General features: G+C 40.3%; 1 protein-coding gene across 1 annotated transcript in view; it reads left to right on the top strand.

Moving 5' to 3' along the window:
• Nucleotides 1–17,242, top strand: part of PLB1 (phospholipase B1) — an 88,315-nt gene that overhangs the window by 17,379 nt on the left and 53,694 nt on the right. Inside the window, exons 6-17 of the mRNA XM_063390833.1 lie at nucleotides 505–536; nucleotides 1,421–1,464; nucleotides 2,419–2,503; nucleotides 2,998–3,049; nucleotides 4,190–4,276; nucleotides 4,782–4,844; nucleotides 6,124–6,206; nucleotides 8,562–8,637; nucleotides 9,268–9,372; nucleotides 10,818–10,907; nucleotides 15,166–15,228; nucleotides 16,043–16,123. Coding sequence (XP_063246903.1) covers nucleotides 505–536; nucleotides 1,421–1,464; nucleotides 2,419–2,503; nucleotides 2,998–3,049; nucleotides 4,190–4,276; nucleotides 4,782–4,844; nucleotides 6,124–6,206; nucleotides 8,562–8,637; nucleotides 9,268–9,372; nucleotides 10,818–10,907; nucleotides 15,166–15,228; nucleotides 16,043–16,123 — 861 coding nt within the window. The remainder of the gene's footprint in view (nucleotides 1–504; nucleotides 537–1,420; nucleotides 1,465–2,418; nucleotides 2,504–2,997; nucleotides 3,050–4,189; nucleotides 4,277–4,781; nucleotides 4,845–6,123; nucleotides 6,207–8,561; nucleotides 8,638–9,267; nucleotides 9,373–10,817; nucleotides 10,908–15,165; nucleotides 15,229–16,042; nucleotides 16,124–17,242) is intronic.

The raw sequence follows: 17,242 nt of genomic DNA, 5'->3' as shown, positions 1-17,242 counted from the left end.
AATGATCTGCTTTTAAGGAATGTTTGCTTTCCTAGAGCAAACATCTCTGTCACTGTCTCCTCGTCAAACTCTCTGAATTCAGTGAAGTGCCTCTTTCGATGTTGTTTCTTTTTAACAGACACCCTTTGGAGTGCCTTCTTTGTAAATTATGTAAATGACTTCAGGTTATGTCCCTTGTTGAAAAGGAGTAGGTCCAAAGAAATTTGGTCTAGAACAGCATTTTGTTTTATGGAATTTAATTTCAGCTAATCCAATTCTATGTTAAGCTATGTGTAAAAAAATCATCAATGAAAGCATTAACTGAGAAAGGATTACCAGATTATGAAAATGCGCTGTAATAGGGAAGTCCTGGAAAATAATATAAAAATGTGAGTGATTACAACAAAATGAAGAACAGTATGTGGAAAACCACTGTGTCTAACAGGACTGAAACGCAGTGGGGGAACAGCATACATAGGTCTAGTTTACACTTTGGTTAATATTATTCTGCTTCTTTGTTCACAGACACCAGGATCTGGTGAAGATTTACTCCAAAGGTAACAATTAATAGTTAGCTTTTATAAGTTTCATTATCCTAATCTCTGTAATATCACAGTGCAGGAGTTGGGCCCAAACAATTTTTTTATTGTTTCATAGAGAGTAGGAGAAAGCCTACGTAATATAGAAAGGATTTTGAGACACTGAAACTTTACCTGTCCTTTGGAAACAAATTTTTTGTGCTTATGCAGGATATTGAATTACTTTAGTGTTGGAATACTCTTGAATTAGAATCATTGCTGTGTGATAAATCCTAGGCAGTAATATCATCATTCACTAGTTAGAGATTAGAAAGCAGGGATTTGTCAGAGCTAAGAAAGAACCCAGTAGTCCGGATACCCGGTCCTCTGCTTGGCTGATTCCCAGTGCTTCATGAACTGGCTTTACCCCATCTCCTTCTTCCATGCCCCTTTAGCAGATCTGAATCAGTGAGTGAACATATGGCTAAAACTTGTAGTTGCAGGTCTGTGCGGATCTTTTCAGTCACAGCATCCCAGATGAGGATTTAGTGCTGCACAGATAAACTTTAAAATACTAAGTTTTTTTAATGGCTGCATAAACATCTGTGTCCACTTGTATGTGGGTATACACGGAGAGGCCTCTGCATCACTTATACCTATGTATAAGCAAGCACAAGTACTGCAACATGCAGAGGGTACAGAGACACAAAAAATTGCGATCTGAGACTATGTTCTTACTCAGCAGTAGCTGATGATATGGCAGTTTGGGAAAAGAAAGGCCCCATTCTTACTTGCAGCAGCTGCCATGAATTTCACTCTGAGATGCAGCATAACTAATACGAAATTGAGGCTGTGCTGTAATATAATTTTTCTTTGAGAAATAGAATAACAGGAACTTCCTGTTTTCTCTTCCCTTTCTATAGCACAGGAAAGAACTTCCTTGAACTAAGCGTGGCGACTCTAGCAGGTGCGTGTTGCTGTCACACTAAAACTTCAGCAAATTAATTTAACAGCTTGCTGGCAGAAGCGCCAAGACTCTGCTGGGCTGCAGAGCAGGTGCACTGCACACTGCAGGGATGTAAGGGAAGCCTGAGGAATGGTGTACCTGGGGATATGAGTACAGCCAGCTTTAAAGCCATCACAGTTGTCTGTGATGGCTTTAAAGAGACTGTCTGGGTAGACAAACAGCAGTGAAGAAGGGGTGTGACAGACTGCTGCAAGATTCTTAAATGCCCAACAGGATTTTTGGGCCTCTTATTTCTACCCACAGTCTCTGCTGGTGTGTGCTTGTGGACCATGCTGACCCAGAGGAATCTTGTGTGGGTTTGCTGCCATGTGCTTAGGATTTATACTGGGTCTGCCACAGATGTGCCACATCTGGGGATTTGCTGCCTGTTGGCTGTCTCTGAAGGCAGCCTTTACTTGCTTAAAGGGTATTGGAAGTAAAACTTTCATGCCCACTGAAATGCTGCATAATATATAGCTGGTCCTGCCATCTAAATCATCTTCCTAGTACCTTAACTCCTTGGTGTGACGTCCAGTTCCCTGTAAAAGAGGTTTAAAACATGGCAACACATTGGTGTTTTATGAGTCTCCCTGGGTAGCCTTTCCCAGTAGCTTCATTTCTACAGCTGCCTCTATTTAAGCCCACCTACAATACTTGTGGCTGACATGAGATGGGGATGGAGGTTTTTCACCTGAGTCTGGAGGCAAACTCAGACATGAAGCCCTCACTTCAGAGAGTGAGGAACAAAACCAAGAAAAACAGCTGAAGAGGTGCTTGGGCATAGCTCTCGTGCTTCCCAAGGGATCCTCAGACTTTACATGTTCTGGTGCTGTTTTAGTTCCGTTGTGTTTAGTGAATCAACAGAGTAGAAGTCTGTAGGATGCAGAAATTGCCTAACCTGTGTGTGTCATTCAGCTCTCATCAGCACCTTCAATCCCTCGGTCCTGCGTCTGTCCCCTGCGCCTGGCACAGCGGGAGAGACACCGGGCACTCAGGCCAGGTGAGTCTGAGGGCTTTTGGCTGGGAGTTGATGTACAGCTGGCAAGGGCAAGGATGGAAGCCTTTGTTGCTGGAGCGCTTCACTGGGCACAGAATAGGCTCAGTGCTGGCAGAGGCTGTCAGTGTGGCTCAGTTGGCACCTGTCAGAATCAAGAGGAACAAAGCCCTGCTTTGGGGTCTGTATCACCTGAGTTAACATCGGGTCTCTTTATAGCTGCAGAACAAAGTTTTGGCTCAAATAGAAGTTGAGGTGTGCCTACTAAGCTGCTGTTTTCATCTAAGTGCACATGTCTGAAAGTCAGATAGCTGAATATGAACTAATCACCCACAGCTCTCTGGGTAGCACAGTCAGTTGCCTAATCTTAACACATTTAGGAGAGAAAAGATTAATCCAACCTGAATCCTCAAATGTTGTTTGATTCAATGGTAAAAATCAGCCAAAGCTTTAACCTTACTGATGCCACCATAATTTCTCTTTTCCTTTCTGCTTTTCAGAGACCTCCTGCATCAAGCTGAAGAAATAGTGGAGCTCATGAAAGTGGATCAGGTTTGTTTAAAGCACAGGACAACTTGGAAAACATGGTATTGAAGCAGAAAAAGGCAGAAAAGGGGTTTAATACTTAAACAGCGCTCAGAAATCTTTTTAAAACAGAAAATGCCATTTCTCAAGGTTAATGGACTGCAATCTTTATGTTGTAAATAACAATCAGTTCTATGCCTTTCAAGTGCGGAGTTTTGTTCTGAAAGGATCCCACCTTTTTTGTCAAAGCAGCTGAAGAACTTGGTAGGGAAGCCAATGTGTTTGTTTTTTGTTGGCTAAAGATGTGAGACTTCTGCTAGCTACACTCTGTAACTGTGCCAGTGTTTCTGAGAAGCCAACCCAAAATAATAATTCTCAGTATTTGTCTCTTCAGTTCCTTATTGGTCTTTTAGGAACATATTTTCAGAAAGGACAATAAAGGCCTAGATATGCTTTGGCTGATGCTGGTGAGAGCTAGAATTATCATTCATGGCTGAGTGCTTTTTAGATCCCATCCTGGAGCTTTAAGCATTCGTTTCTCCTTTATTCTTAACCATGATGTTATTTTGTAAAATCGTCTTGAAGTAATGGGAAAATATAATTGCCAAGGCAATTCTGCTGTTGCCTCTTTGCTCTACAGGGATTTAGCATGTGTGTTTGTGGAACTGTGTGGTTCTAACCAAGGCTCTTTAGGATTGTACAGCATTGCCTAATAAACACAGCACAGCTGAGCAGGGCTCTAGCTCTCAGATTTTTTATTCCAGTCTTTGCCCCCCTAGTGTGACCCCTTCTCAGCAATTCATGTAGAGTAACCCTGCTGGCAAGTTGCAACGGTGATGGAAAGAAACATCAAGTTCTGTGCTAAGCTGTCCATGCCCATCTTTTCCAATAGAGTCTTCTACAGCAGCAACAATTTCAGGCTCTATCCTGAGCTTTTTGTAGATGTGTGTGCAGCTTTAATTGCAGCATTTGATGCCTAACCATCCATTTGCTGTGCCCTCTAAGGAAAAGCTGGATGGCTTGTCAAATGGAAGGGACCAAGATGGCCAGGGCTGGGCCGTGGACTCGTTGTTGGTTTCTCTCTCACACACAGCAAATTGTGTGTGAAAAAGGAAAGTAGGAAATAGATCAGCTGTCATCCTATTCCTTTATTTTTTTTCTCTCCAGATGATGGACTTCCAAAATGACTGGAAACTGATCACAGTCTTTTTTAGTGCTGAAAGCCCATGTTCCTCCTATGCTTCCACACAACTGGTAAGCATTTTGTGGGGTGGTTTAGCAGTCAAGGCAGGTAGCTAAGATCCTTTCCCATACTCTGCTCTCTGCCACAGGGAACCAAAGGAGTAGTTAGGTCTGGGATGTTGGGATGCCTCTATCCAATGATGTAAGCTCCTGGCACACAATGTGTTTTGTATTTATGAACATCTGTACTTAATTTGCCATGAACATTTGTACTTAATTAATTCCTAGTCTGAGATGTCTTAGTATAACAACTATTTTCCACTTTCAAGTATAAAAATACTTTTCTTCCCTATCCCTGTCTTTTTTTACTATATGTCAAGTTGCCTATTTATAGGCAGTTAAATTATAAGACTGGTTCTCATGTTATTTACTTGTTGCTGGCTAAGGCTGAATTTAGAGTAGAGTATTTCTTAGTAACCCTTCAGTACATAGCTCAGTACACAGAGTTTGCCACTTTTAGGAAATGGATAACTGCTTTTTCTACTAGTTTTGATGGCCTTTCTCATCTCATTTACAGAAGGACTGCATATTGGAAAACCTGGAAAAACTTACAGCTGTCTTAGACTTTTTGTATAAGGAGGTAAGATGTATTCCTCAACCCCGAATAGCTGAATCCTTTGTGTATTTTTCCAGTCTCCCCTACTAGACTAGGGCTGGTACCACTCTTCACATGATTTAGAACACCAGCCTCATTGACTTCAACCCACTGGCTCCATTTATTTTCGCTAAGTGTTTTACTCCCGTTTTTAAAAAGCTGACACATGCAAACACAAAGGATGGATGGGTAACTGCTCTGTTTTGCAACACAAGCTAATGTACCGCTCAGTCTTTCTGTGAAAATTGGAGTACATCTGTCTGGGTCTGAAAGTTATGTGTAACAGGGCTCTTGGTGAAAGTAACTGATACCTGTTTACTGGTGTGCATCACCTAGGTAGTGTACAGGCTGCTAAATACCTGGTGATGCCTTTTACAGACCAGGGAAAACATCCATTAAAATACAAATAATAGATTTTTTTTTTCTGTTTTGCATTCATTTAAAAATCTCAGCCTTTCTAAAGGTTTTCTAGTTGGCTGAGCTAAGAATTATCTGCTTATCTAGGATGGTTTCTGGGAAGTGTTCTGTGCTGTGTCTTGGTCTACTAATGATAGTAGACTAGATGAGGATAGATTACTACTAAAGTAGACTATAAACTGTTTAACTGAATTATTTCAATGACATTTTCCAATAATTTTGTTTTGCTGCAATGAAGGCCTGCAGCATATTCTAAACCTGCTACAGTTTGGCTGCCTCAGACCACAACCACTCGTTTTTCTCCAACTGATTTTGACAGATGTTGTGTATGGGGGAAATTCCACCCACACATTCTCTTCAGATTCTCTCCACTATTATTTCCAGAATCTGTTTATGTGCACTTGTAAAAGTGAAATATCATTATGTAAATGAAAAGCTGCTTTCTGCATGGGGGAGAGGTGTGGTGGGTTGCAGAGTGCTTGTGCTGTTACACAGAATGTTTTGTCCCCAGCTTTGCATTGCTGTATTGCCACAAAAATGGTAGTCCCAAGTTCATCTGAGTTCTGTTTAGTTGGCTGGTGGCCATTTTGGTTATGTAAAATGAATTGCTGTGTCTCGGTCAAGGAACCATGGTCACAAGTACTTCATAAATGATGATCCTAGATAGCAGGCATAGGAGCAGGGTTCAGGACAGAATTGGCAAAGCCTTAGATCATGGATTTTATGTAAGCAGAATCCCAGGCCAGAGGTAATATGTGTGAAGTTGTAAACGTAATTTACTGTAATTGCTGCTTGCTGATCTTTAATTGCAAATCTAGCATGAATAATTTTTACTTTCTTACTGCAGGTTCCCAAGGCCTTTGTAAATCTAGTTGATTCCACTGAGCTCACAACTGCCTCTCTTGCATGCCAAGATTACAGTAATGCCAGGTAACAGGTTTCTTTAACTTCTTGTCAATGTTTCCTGCTGGTGTTCCACAAATAGCTATGTATATGCACTGACTGTATGACTGAGATACAATCTGCTGAGCTGTTTTTCTGCTCTTAATACAAAAGTATGTAAGAGATTTTAAGTCTTCCCTTTGCTTCTGATATATTCTCTAAGAAAGATATATTTTTACTAGGAAGCTAGTGCTTTTAATCCTATCAATTTGGACAGCATATTTAAATATTGGGACAGAGTTAAGGAAAAATAGAAAGCCTCGACACTGTACAACCACTGTTCACCAAGAGCCAAAGCACTGGTTTGTTATCAACAGTTTTAGCTACAAATCCAAAACACAGTTCCATATGGGCTGCAGTGAGGAAAGTTAACTCCATCCCAGCCAGACCCAGCACTTAGATTATGGTCACAAAGCTGCACAGTCTTGCTACCCCCAGTTTTTTGTTCAGTGATACTTTTGTTCTGCAAGTTTTACATCAGAAGCTCTGTAGGTGCTTCAGAAGTTTAAATTTCTATATATCAAAACGAGCAACTGATTTTAAAGGACATTATTAAGCTATTGGAAAGATACTACTTGGGCTTAGGGTATGCCAGAGTAGAGAACAGCCAAGTTGTCAGTTCCTTATGGTAACTGCATCTATTTATCTGTCTTTCTCAGTGCTTTGTAACACGAGCGTGAGTAGTTTGTGTCCCGATTTAGTTTGGAGTAGGCGTGTGCACATGAGCAGTCATGATGGAGTAGTTTACAGCTGGTGAGATTACGCTTCATCTTACTCCACAGTAATTATTTTTTCCCTGTACTCGTGGCATAGGACACCATGTGTACTAATATAGTCATCCTGGAGTGTTTCACAAGCTTTGCAAGCATACAACCTTGGAGATGTTCTGATGGAATGGGGGAAGAGGTCTGGCTGCTATGTACTTAACAAGTACAAGGAGAGGAGACACTTTCCTTGTCAAAAGTGACTGTGTGGGGCACTCTAGCTTATTTCTCCTGCACAAACATGAAGGGGAAAGATGTGAGAAATTGTGGAAAAGATGTGTTTAGGAATATGGGCATTGCCATGTATTGAAGGTCTTAAAAATAAAATTAAGTAAATCTATTTTTTTTTCCTCTGAGGAATTTTTATATTTCCTTTTGTACTTAAGGCAGTTTGCTTTCTTATTGTCAGCATGCTCTTGTAGCTATGTTTATCTGGTTGATAAACACAGTTCCCACAAGTTTGTTAGATGGCCTCAGTCCCAGATCAGGACCTCCAGCATTTTGTTGCTAAGTTGTTATTATGAACTGTACTTTGAGAGAAAAATACAAATCATTATCAAAATGAGAAATTTCAAGACTCAAAGAGGATAATAGTGGTTGACGCTTTCAATCCCATGCTTTAACTTTAGGCATTGAAGTTTGGGACATAATGGGGTTTAAAGTTCCCTCCTTTATTAATTTCTTACTAACTAGAGGTGTCTGCACTAAAAGCAATGCATGTATCCTATTTTTAGGTATGTAACTCTCTTCATGTTTTATGAGGTTCCTCTGTTAGGCTTGGATAAGATTCTGGTCCTGAGTTCATGTTTCTTTCACTCACCAGCAGTGATAATAGCACTTTATCAGAAAACTCTCATTTTATGGGTTTAGCTAGAGCTCTGTGAAAAGGATCCTGATGCATACTTATTGCTTATATCTGTAAGCCCCCCAGAAACTTTCTCTGGTTCCAGTCCACTCAGGAAATTTCAAGAGAGTATATCTTTGGTGGAACCTGACTAATCTTATGTATATCTTATATCATTCCCATCTACACCTTTGGGAACTCTCAGAATTCTCCAGCTAGCTTCAAAAATATGCAGTATACCCATCTGACCTTGCAGGTCAGAAATCTGACAGTACCAGTCATCCTTTAGCATGGATAACCTTCTGCAGCTTCCACCCATGTTTCTAGATGCATGTCTTCGTGCCAAATGCTAAAGAAAAGGTTCCAGTGGAAGTATTTTGAGTTTGTTCAGTTTTCCTCTGTGACTGTAGAGAGGGAAATGTTTGAAAACCGGTGCAGTTGCTATTTTAAGCTTGAGCATGTTGCTAGCTTGTGAGATCCTGTGCTAATCTAAGTCTGGCATACTTGTCAACTGACTAGGCTTTCAAATCAAAAAGAGATACAAAGCTCTGGATATGGGAATATTTATCATTCTGTGTTTATATCAAGAAGGAGTGTGTTCCATGTAGCCTCTTTTACACATACAACAATTTACTCTTTAGTATGTACTTGTAAGTGGCTTAAAAGAATTCATGCTATCCACCTTGTTTATCAGAAGTTCATAATGTCTTTCATATTTTTAATTATTTTCTGCAGCAATCCAGGCAGGAATCAGTGCAATTATATTGAACACTCCACATTACATGATTACATACTGAGGTGGTCCTATCAGGTATGGCATCTTCTGTGTTGTTTGACTCTATTCATTTTCCAGACCGGCCTGAAGCAAGGAGTTAAGGGAGGAATAGCGGTGGGGAAGTTGAGTAACAGCCTTTCTACCACATATCCATAGCAATCCTGATCCCATTTCTTACCTCAGGAATATTGGCAATAAGATCTCTCTATATCTCAGTGATCTTAGTATCTCTTGACGTTTTAAATGTCTAACTTTTAGAAACCTAAGATTTTTCATATCCCACCAGAGAAGTGATCTATCTTGTCCAGTAAAATGCCACATGATTTAGAAGAGGGAAATACCCTGTTAAGACAAAGACAGTTGTGCTAGTTTCTTTTAAACAAGCCAGGGTGGCAATAAACATGACATTTCACTGCCTTGCTAAGCTTTCTGCCCTTTCAAAGAAAATGATGGTAAACTATCTTTCTCATAGCTACAAGGATTTTCCAGTTGCTGTGTAACGAGATTTCATTAAATTACTGTCTATGTTGTTGGATTACACAATTTTATTTCTGTGGTTCATTAGGGATGGGGATAATTTAAATTTACTTTAAGCCTTGATGAATTGAACATAGATTACACTCTCTACCCAATAATACTTATCTCATTAAATGGTTGTCTATTTAGGATGCTTTGGAAAAACTACTGGAGTCTGAGAGGTTTGATCAAAAGGAGGACTTCACTGTTGTTCTTCAGCCTTCTCTCCAAGGAAGAAATCTGCTGCTCAGTCTGGTGAGTAAACTCAAGCTGCTCCATTCTTTCTGGTTTGTGTCTGCTGAGACTGAGTGCAATATTCAGCAGACTTTCCTGACCTAGGCTGTGTAATTCTGGAAGACAACGGTAGTCAGGCACAGGACATACACACCTCAGGATCAGACACAGAACTCCTGAGAATGGAACTTGTTTTTAAACAGCACCAGTCAGAGGTCCTGTGTTTTTTGAATGCTATGCTCCAGGATAAATCAAGTGATGGCACCTCTGCACCTAAAGTCCCAAGTGTCTGGAAGCTGTCAATGCTGCTCACTTTTCCATATCTTTGTAGTCATCACCATAGTCATCCCTGATTATGCTCATCTGTTAGACATCAAAAGCAAAATGTGGATAATGTGAAGTATTTAAAAGAGTTAGAGGAACAAAAGTGAAGGTGTTTGTAAACTATGTTGGAAAGTACAGTTATTTCCCTGCAGTGAGTCTGGGAACACAGACTTTTTTTCTGGTGTAGGCAGTAGGGAGTGAAGATGGGATTGCCTGGGATATCAGGCATGGTTTTGTCATAAGTGATCTTTAAAGGCAAGTTGAAAGGTCAAGGTTGTCTAAAATCTGGCAATGAAGAGGAAGAATATTACTTTCTGGAGAATGGCTCACTTGGAGTGAGGTATCAAAATCCATCACTTTAGGTATTTTTTTGTAATATAGGTTGGTAGTGACTCATGGTCTGGGTTTTTGAGCATCATTATAGCTCTATGAATTTGAGGTAATTCCATTGCTCCCCTCAACTCAGTATCAGAACAAAGTGAATTGGGAGAAAAAAATTTTCTTCCAGGAAAAGAAAGGATTTGCTAGGTTGTAAAATCTTTTTGTTGCTGCTGGGGCAATCTTTTGCCAGGCATTTTTTTGTAGGTGGCTGGTCCATATGCAAATAACAGACCTCTAACTTTCATGGCATTACTTTTTCTGTCAGTAATTTGCTCTATAATTTCTTTAAATACCATCATATGTCATAGGTGTATTCTTTATTTCTTCTGATTTGTGGTAAGCCTGCAGGCCACCATGTGTAACCTTCCAAACTCTTCCAACAGTTACATTTCATTTAAAATTCTGCATGTTTCTAATCTTTAAATGCATGTGTAAACTAGCAGAAATGTTGTTTATTCCAAATGATTCGTGTGTTCACATCTATGTCTTCCTGCTCTTCCGTGTCACTATTGTGATCGTGCTGTGTTGTTGCTCTGCTCTTCTTATCCTGTTGATGTGCAACAATCATTTACAAAACCAGTATCTTTCTATCTTGATACACCAGTAGTATGGGGATCAGTGGCAAGTGGCTTTGGCAAGAAAACCAAAGATTTCTTGTGGATATGAATATTATTTGATAGATTGGGAACTTTTGTGACTGAATATCTCATCTTTCCATACTGTTAATTATTTTATGATGCTCAAAGTACTTTCTCCTTCAGGGCAAGGATGATTCAATTACCACATCACAGACCCAGATGGAAATTCTGGAAGATTATATTTTCATGACTGTGGGCCTCTGGAACAACATGGTAAGCAGCTCCACAGAGACTGTTTCTTGCTGAACTTGGTCTGGATGCCTGGTAGCAACCCTGCATGAGCCAGGCTTTCAGTAGCAAAGAGGCAGGGGAAGGAGGAATACAAGAATTATCCCATGACTGCTATCCTCAGCTGTGCAGGGAGGCTCTCTTGGATAATGCTGAATGCCCTACACTTTCAAGACAAATCTCATTCTGCTGCTACTTTCTACTAAGAACTTTTTAGAAAGGTTTTCAAAGTAGCCCTTTGGGAAGCCTCATGGAGTAAATGAGCTGTGACAGATCCTGTTTTTTGCTAATCTTACCTGTTTGATAGCACAGCACAGGATGACTGAGGCTTGTCCTAACCTGAGGTTATAGCAATGATCCTCCTGTCTGCTCTGTCCTCTATCCTGCATCCCCACCATTCTTTACTAATGACTCTTATACCGCTGTCTCCTCCTCAACCATCATCTTTCCTGCTGTTGCTCGTAGTGGAAAGGTAGAAACAACCTTGAGGAACTCTTGTTATGTCCTCTAGAGCTAGATGTCTTGTCCAGCTTTCTATTAGTGGGAGAGGTTGTCTGAAGGAAATGTGAATTTTTTGACCCACTCGACCGTGAACACCATGACCAGTCCTGTAGGGGGCTGTTTCCCACTGCAGGCTTGAGGTACTGACACACAGCATTTGTGTGTGTGAGACTGAGTGTATGCATGTACAACTGGAGGAGTTTGCACTCTAAAATTGATTATAGGGGCAAATGAAGACATTGAGTTGCTTTTCAATATTTATGAGACAAAAAAGTAGGTATGTGGGTTTGGACTCAACAGAGCTAAGCAGGATGCTACTGTTTGGATATGCCCTTAGATGCATTGTTTTAGGTAAAATGTTGATTTTACTGTTTCTTTTTAGAAGCTTTCAGTGTTCCCTGTTTCTTTTCCTAGTAACCTTATAACACATAAAATATCTTTTTTAATTAAAAAGAATCTTCAATGGCCAGTTAAGTTAGATGAAATAGAAAAGACTTTTTTTCTTGTTTTGAGTCATGTGTTAATAAGATTTTCCTTGGAGAGTACCTACCATTCCTGTGTCTGTCCAAATTATCCTAGAGCATGAAGGAAAAAGTCTGTACTGCAACAACCTTTTCATAAACCACATTTAAAAATAAATACATACCTATTGACATGTTCTTGTTTTCTTTTATGCTAATTCAAGCAGTAATATTTGTTGTAGCCCTGATCATTTAAAGAAGCAGAATTTGCAGGAAGAGGCTTCTATTCCACCAGATGATATATCTAGAAGAATAGTACAGTCACTTTAATAAAATAATGTTATCTTTTAGTTAAAGTTAAAAGGACTTTAGTTAGTTAGTAGGAGCCAAGGAGTTAAAAATTGATAAGCTGTTGCAGTGGTAACCTTGGAACAGCCATGCTGGGTCCATTCATCTCCTTTGCTGTTATCTGTGATATTCCTTGTCATGATGTCACAGCTCCTACCCCAGTTTTTCCATCATAAAATAGATGCCCTCTGTTTCGTTCTTCTGTCTCTCAACCTTTTCTGCACAGACTTTATTTGTCCTCCTCTGCTCTGTCCTTGAGCAACCCATTCTGTGGCATGTTACTCTATTCTTGTCACTCTGCTTGCCCAGGAGCATTTTGTGGAAATAGCAGAGATGAAAAACCATATGCAAAATGAAGCTGTGCTTTCGAGGCTGGCTGCATCAGGGCCAGTTACCTAGAGTTGGGCAGTGAGAGTGCTGTGGAGCCACCAGAACCAAAACATTGCCATAAAGGAGACAAATACCTACTTTGCTTTATTTTCAGTGTTTTTTCTCAGTGTGAGGTGATTCCTCTAGTGAGGGGACAGCCTAGGTGAGCTGGAGGAGGAGTAAAATGTGGCAAACCCACATCTTGCCACAGGTTTGAAGGAAGAATGTGGAAATGGTAACAATCCCCTCAACTCATTTTGCCATCTTTTTTCCTGACTTCTCTGTGATTAAGTGGACTTTTCAGAGTACAGCTAGCAATCATCAGAGAGGGACCTTTCAGGATTGCTTCTTTGTCTGCCTGTGATTGCCTTGTCTGCCTGTATTCTCACGGGATGCAAAAGAAGGTATGAAAGATGAGTTCAGCATGAAAAGCACTAGCAGGTGTCCTCACCTGATAAAGGTCTCTCCAGTTCTACTGGGAAATCCAGCCAACAGTTTATGCTGACTTCTTTAAAAATTAAAAAAGAACCCATAATGCACTCTTGGGACCTGATAGGAAATCAACATCATGACTTGTGGATCAGGAAACACTGCAGAATGAAAGTACATTCAGAGGTTTTCCTTCTACTCTCTGCCAGGCTGTCCTGACCTTACGTTGAGGCTTGGTACCAACCTCTTTCCTGGAATAATTACCTGTTTATTGGCCAAAGGGCAAAACCTTGACAATCTAGTGGCAATTGGCCTTAGGGCTGCACTTCAGCCTGACTGAGAAGGAGCTGAGCCATCATGTCCTAAGGGCTTGTCCTAGGCAGGGCTGGATATTTGACCAAAACATTTCTAACTCTCTTGGACCATGCAATTCATATGCTAAACACACCTGAGAACAGTCAGTTAAGTGACATTGGAAAAGCTGAGAGAGGTTGGCTGTGTAGTTGGACAGCTTTGATGTTTTCCACAGAGAGCCTGGTTGTAGGCGTTTGCCAAAATTAATCAATTTTACCTCTGGAGATATATCTGAGGACAAAGCTCCATTCATGTATGTAAAGAACTTCACAAGAGTAGGAGCTTCTTGTATTTTGGCGCTCTTTCGTGTTGCAGAAAACAAAACCCAACCCTATCCTGCAACCAAAGGAGAAACTAAAACCAGGCAAGAACCAAAAGTGAACAGCACGGCAGGAGGCTGCCCATGCCTCTCTTCTGTCTTCAGGGCTTTGTGCTGCCTTGGAACCTGCTGAGTGCCAGAGCAGACCCACACCATGTGGCCTGAATGACAGATGTGCTTGAATTTGGGGGAGGGTTGGTGGCCACAATACAGCCCTTGTGCCCCATGCCCTGGCCAGGACCGTGCAGCTGAGCTGTATGGGAGCTGGCAGCCTTTGCTGGGTGAACAGTGTGTCTGAGCCATCTGGAATTTACTGCCTCCTGGAGAAACTTGCTCTAGTCACCCAACTCCCAACACATGCAAGTGTCTAATACTTGTTTGAACTTAATTTCTAGTCAAGAAATTGTATGTATTGTATGTATCCCGTGTTTTGTGGGATGATTACGTGTTGGAAGTGTATTTTCTTTTAATAATGCCATTAAATAGCTACTTTGTTTCATCCTAGGAGGATGGGAAAGTATCCCAATGTATCTTTTCTCTGAGCTTCATTATTTTGCATGTTTTGGGGAAATTTGTTTTATTCCCTCCTGCCCTCTCTCAAAAAAGCAGACTGTTTCTTCAAATGTTTCTCTCAAGGAATATAAACTCTGTAAGCCTCTTCTCTATTTCTCTAAATTTTCCCATTATTTTCATTGATGGAACAATCAAAATAGAATATAGCATTTCTGCCCAGAGTATATTGGTGACATCAAGCCTGCTGCTGTTGTATTTTCCAGTCCCTTGCATCCCGTCTCTTGTGTAGGCTGCTGGTCCTGGCAGCTGCTGGTGCCAAGCTGAGCAGACATGCACTGAGGGATCTAAACCCTCAGCCAATTCCTCTGTGTGTGATTGCAATTTAATTAGCACTCAGCAAGCTGCCTGAACAGGTGAAGTGATTATTTTTGGTATCTGCCCCTTTGTGCTGTCACTATTTTCCAAATAATTCCATAATTTTTCATTACAATGATTTCCTCTCCATCTTGTTCCAAGAAGACCAACAAACATAAATGCTGTTAAGCCTCTGTATGGAGCAGGAAAGCACCTTTTAGTGTTGTCTAACATGTGTGAGAGTGTAGATAATGAAACAGTTCTGAAAGGTTGGATAAACAATCAACACTTAGAGAGTCAGCATTCCCAAAAGCCGAATTAATGTTTGGATGGAAGTTTTAGTCATAATGGGAAGAGAATCTGCTCACGTGAGAGGACTTGTTTTCAGTTCCTTGCTTTTGTAGGTATGCATGTGGTATATTATGCATAGATAAACATTTATTATAGGTAAAAGAAAATTCTAAATATATATTTTTAGATTTATGTGTATAAGCCTGATGGAAAACATCAGGCACTAGAGCCTTTGCATTGCTGCTGTTTTCCCTTCCTTCCCCCACACACCACTTGTACAATTCTTCTTTCTTTCCCTTTCCAGATGCAGCCAGTTGGACAGAAGCAGCCTTACGGTGCCACAAAAATTGTCCAGTGTCCATCTCAGGTAAAAGGGCTTCCTTGTTATTCTGTGATTTTATTCATTCTTTGCAGAATTTCCAAGTTTTCAAACACTGTTGTTGTTTTCTGAAGTTCTTAGGAATGTGCGCTTGCCCAAGTTACTGCACTGTTAAAAACTGAATGTTCCTAAAGTTCATTGACACGGAGTCTTGATTTTCTACAGATGACACTCTGAAAAAAAAAAACTTATGACAATTTAGTTAAATCATCTCTGTCAGATATTGTTTTGGTCCAGAAAACATATCTAGCTAATCTGAATTTATTAATTGCAGGTATGAGGTGCATTATCAGTATTCAAATTTGTGTCACCAATAAAATTGAATCCATGTATTTTATATAAACTCAATTTTCTGTGATTTGCCTCTGCTGCCATGTTTTTTACTAATTTAGTCCCTGGAGCTGTCAGTAGTCAGGATTGGAGCATCTCATTTTCAAAGAACAGGTTCTTGTGTGCTTTTGCATTTAAGCTCTGACTTCAGTAATTTGCTAGTGATAAGATATTACTGGCATCCAAAAGCTTCTGAACAGCAATTAAAATATCAAAGAAATAGAATTTTATGTTATGTTTGATGTTAGGTTTAAGGCAGAAAGTGGTGCTGTACCTAGAGCATACCAAGGACAGGGCTTCAGACCAGGGCTTAACTTTCAAATCTAACCTTGTTTACTTCACTAAGGCAACGTTCATACAAAAATTAATAGTGTAAAGATTTTTTTCTCTCGGAAAATGTAGCCAGAAGACTTTAACGTCAGCTGACTGTGTTTCCACTGGCGTTGGTAAACATACTCTCTTCACTCTGCAGGAAAATCCATATTTGTTTACGTATAGAAACAGTAACTACTCATCTTCCCTGAGGACATCAAACACCGAAGAAACATCTCAGGTATGGTAGGACTGTTTGCATCAATGGACTGGCTGTATTCCAGGGGGTGGGGCAGCTGGGGAAGAGTGTGTTGTTGCCTAAATAAACAATGCTACCTGGGAAAACTAAATGCAAAACTCCAACTTTTTATTTTCATGCTTGATTAAATAGTCAGATGTTCAACAGCACATCCTCTCCTTGGTGGGTTCTGTAAGAGTGTGAGTAAGGTAGATGTGTTCAGCTAGCCTAAAGTGAATCTTGCCTTCACTGGTAAGAGCCTATGTTAAACACCTGGATAAAAAAGTTATTTTCCCTGGGATAAGAAGATAGTGAAAATGAAGCTGTTTAGTGCTACCATGGAAGAAACTAGACCAGATCCAGCTACTGTGTGGGTCTGATTTTGTCTTGTTTATGCCATAGTGGAACTGAAGAATATGGATTTTTTTTTTTATATGGCTTCAGATTAGATGTGGGGAAAAAAAGACCCATGATTGTGTTTTTTTAAGTCAGAGTACTCTGATTTTGAGCAGAACTTGGTGTTCCCAAGCAGGAACAGAGTGAGTTGATGATGTTCATTGTGAGAACACAATGCCTAGATCACAAAATGGCCTGTTCATCACTGGAGTTGTAATATACATTTCTGTTCACATTTTAATATAGAGCCATCTGTTTTGTTGGTTATTTGGGGTGTACAGACCTTGCCATGGGCCAATGGTACCTACCATTCCGGTTTTTGGAAATAGCAGTATTGTAGGAGGTGTTAAGGATGTAAGGAGCAATACTGGGTTATGTTTGTTGTTGTTTTGCTAGGTTTTTAAATTAAAAAATAAAAACTCAATCCAGAACAATGGGACAAGACACACAAGTTATCTTTTCCTTAGGCAAGTTAGCCTACTCTAAGGAATTCTGTAGAGATATTTGGAGCCAGAACACATCTTTTGAGTCTTGTGTGATAGTTTGCTTTGGTATATCAATGGTCATCCCTTCCCTAGCAGTAGACTTTGGGGGTATTTCTGTCAGTAGGCTGCAACCCAGAGGAGCCAGGAAGGCAAATCCCTGGCTGCACATACAGGACTGCATACAGAGAAGGCAGGCTCATGGCCCGCTGACAGAAGTATGGTTTTGTCCTAGGATATTTCA

The sequence above is a fragment of the Prinia subflava genome, chromosome 2 (genome assembly GCF_021018805.1).
Source record: "Prinia subflava isolate CZ2003 ecotype Zambia chromosome 2, Cam_Psub_1.2, whole genome shotgun sequence".
In the NCBI taxonomy this organism is placed as follows: Eukaryota; Metazoa; Chordata; class Aves; order Passeriformes; family Cisticolidae; genus Prinia; species Prinia subflava.
The sequence above is the reverse complement of the archived record's forward strand: the minus strand, read 5'-3'. Positions and strand labels throughout refer to the sequence as shown.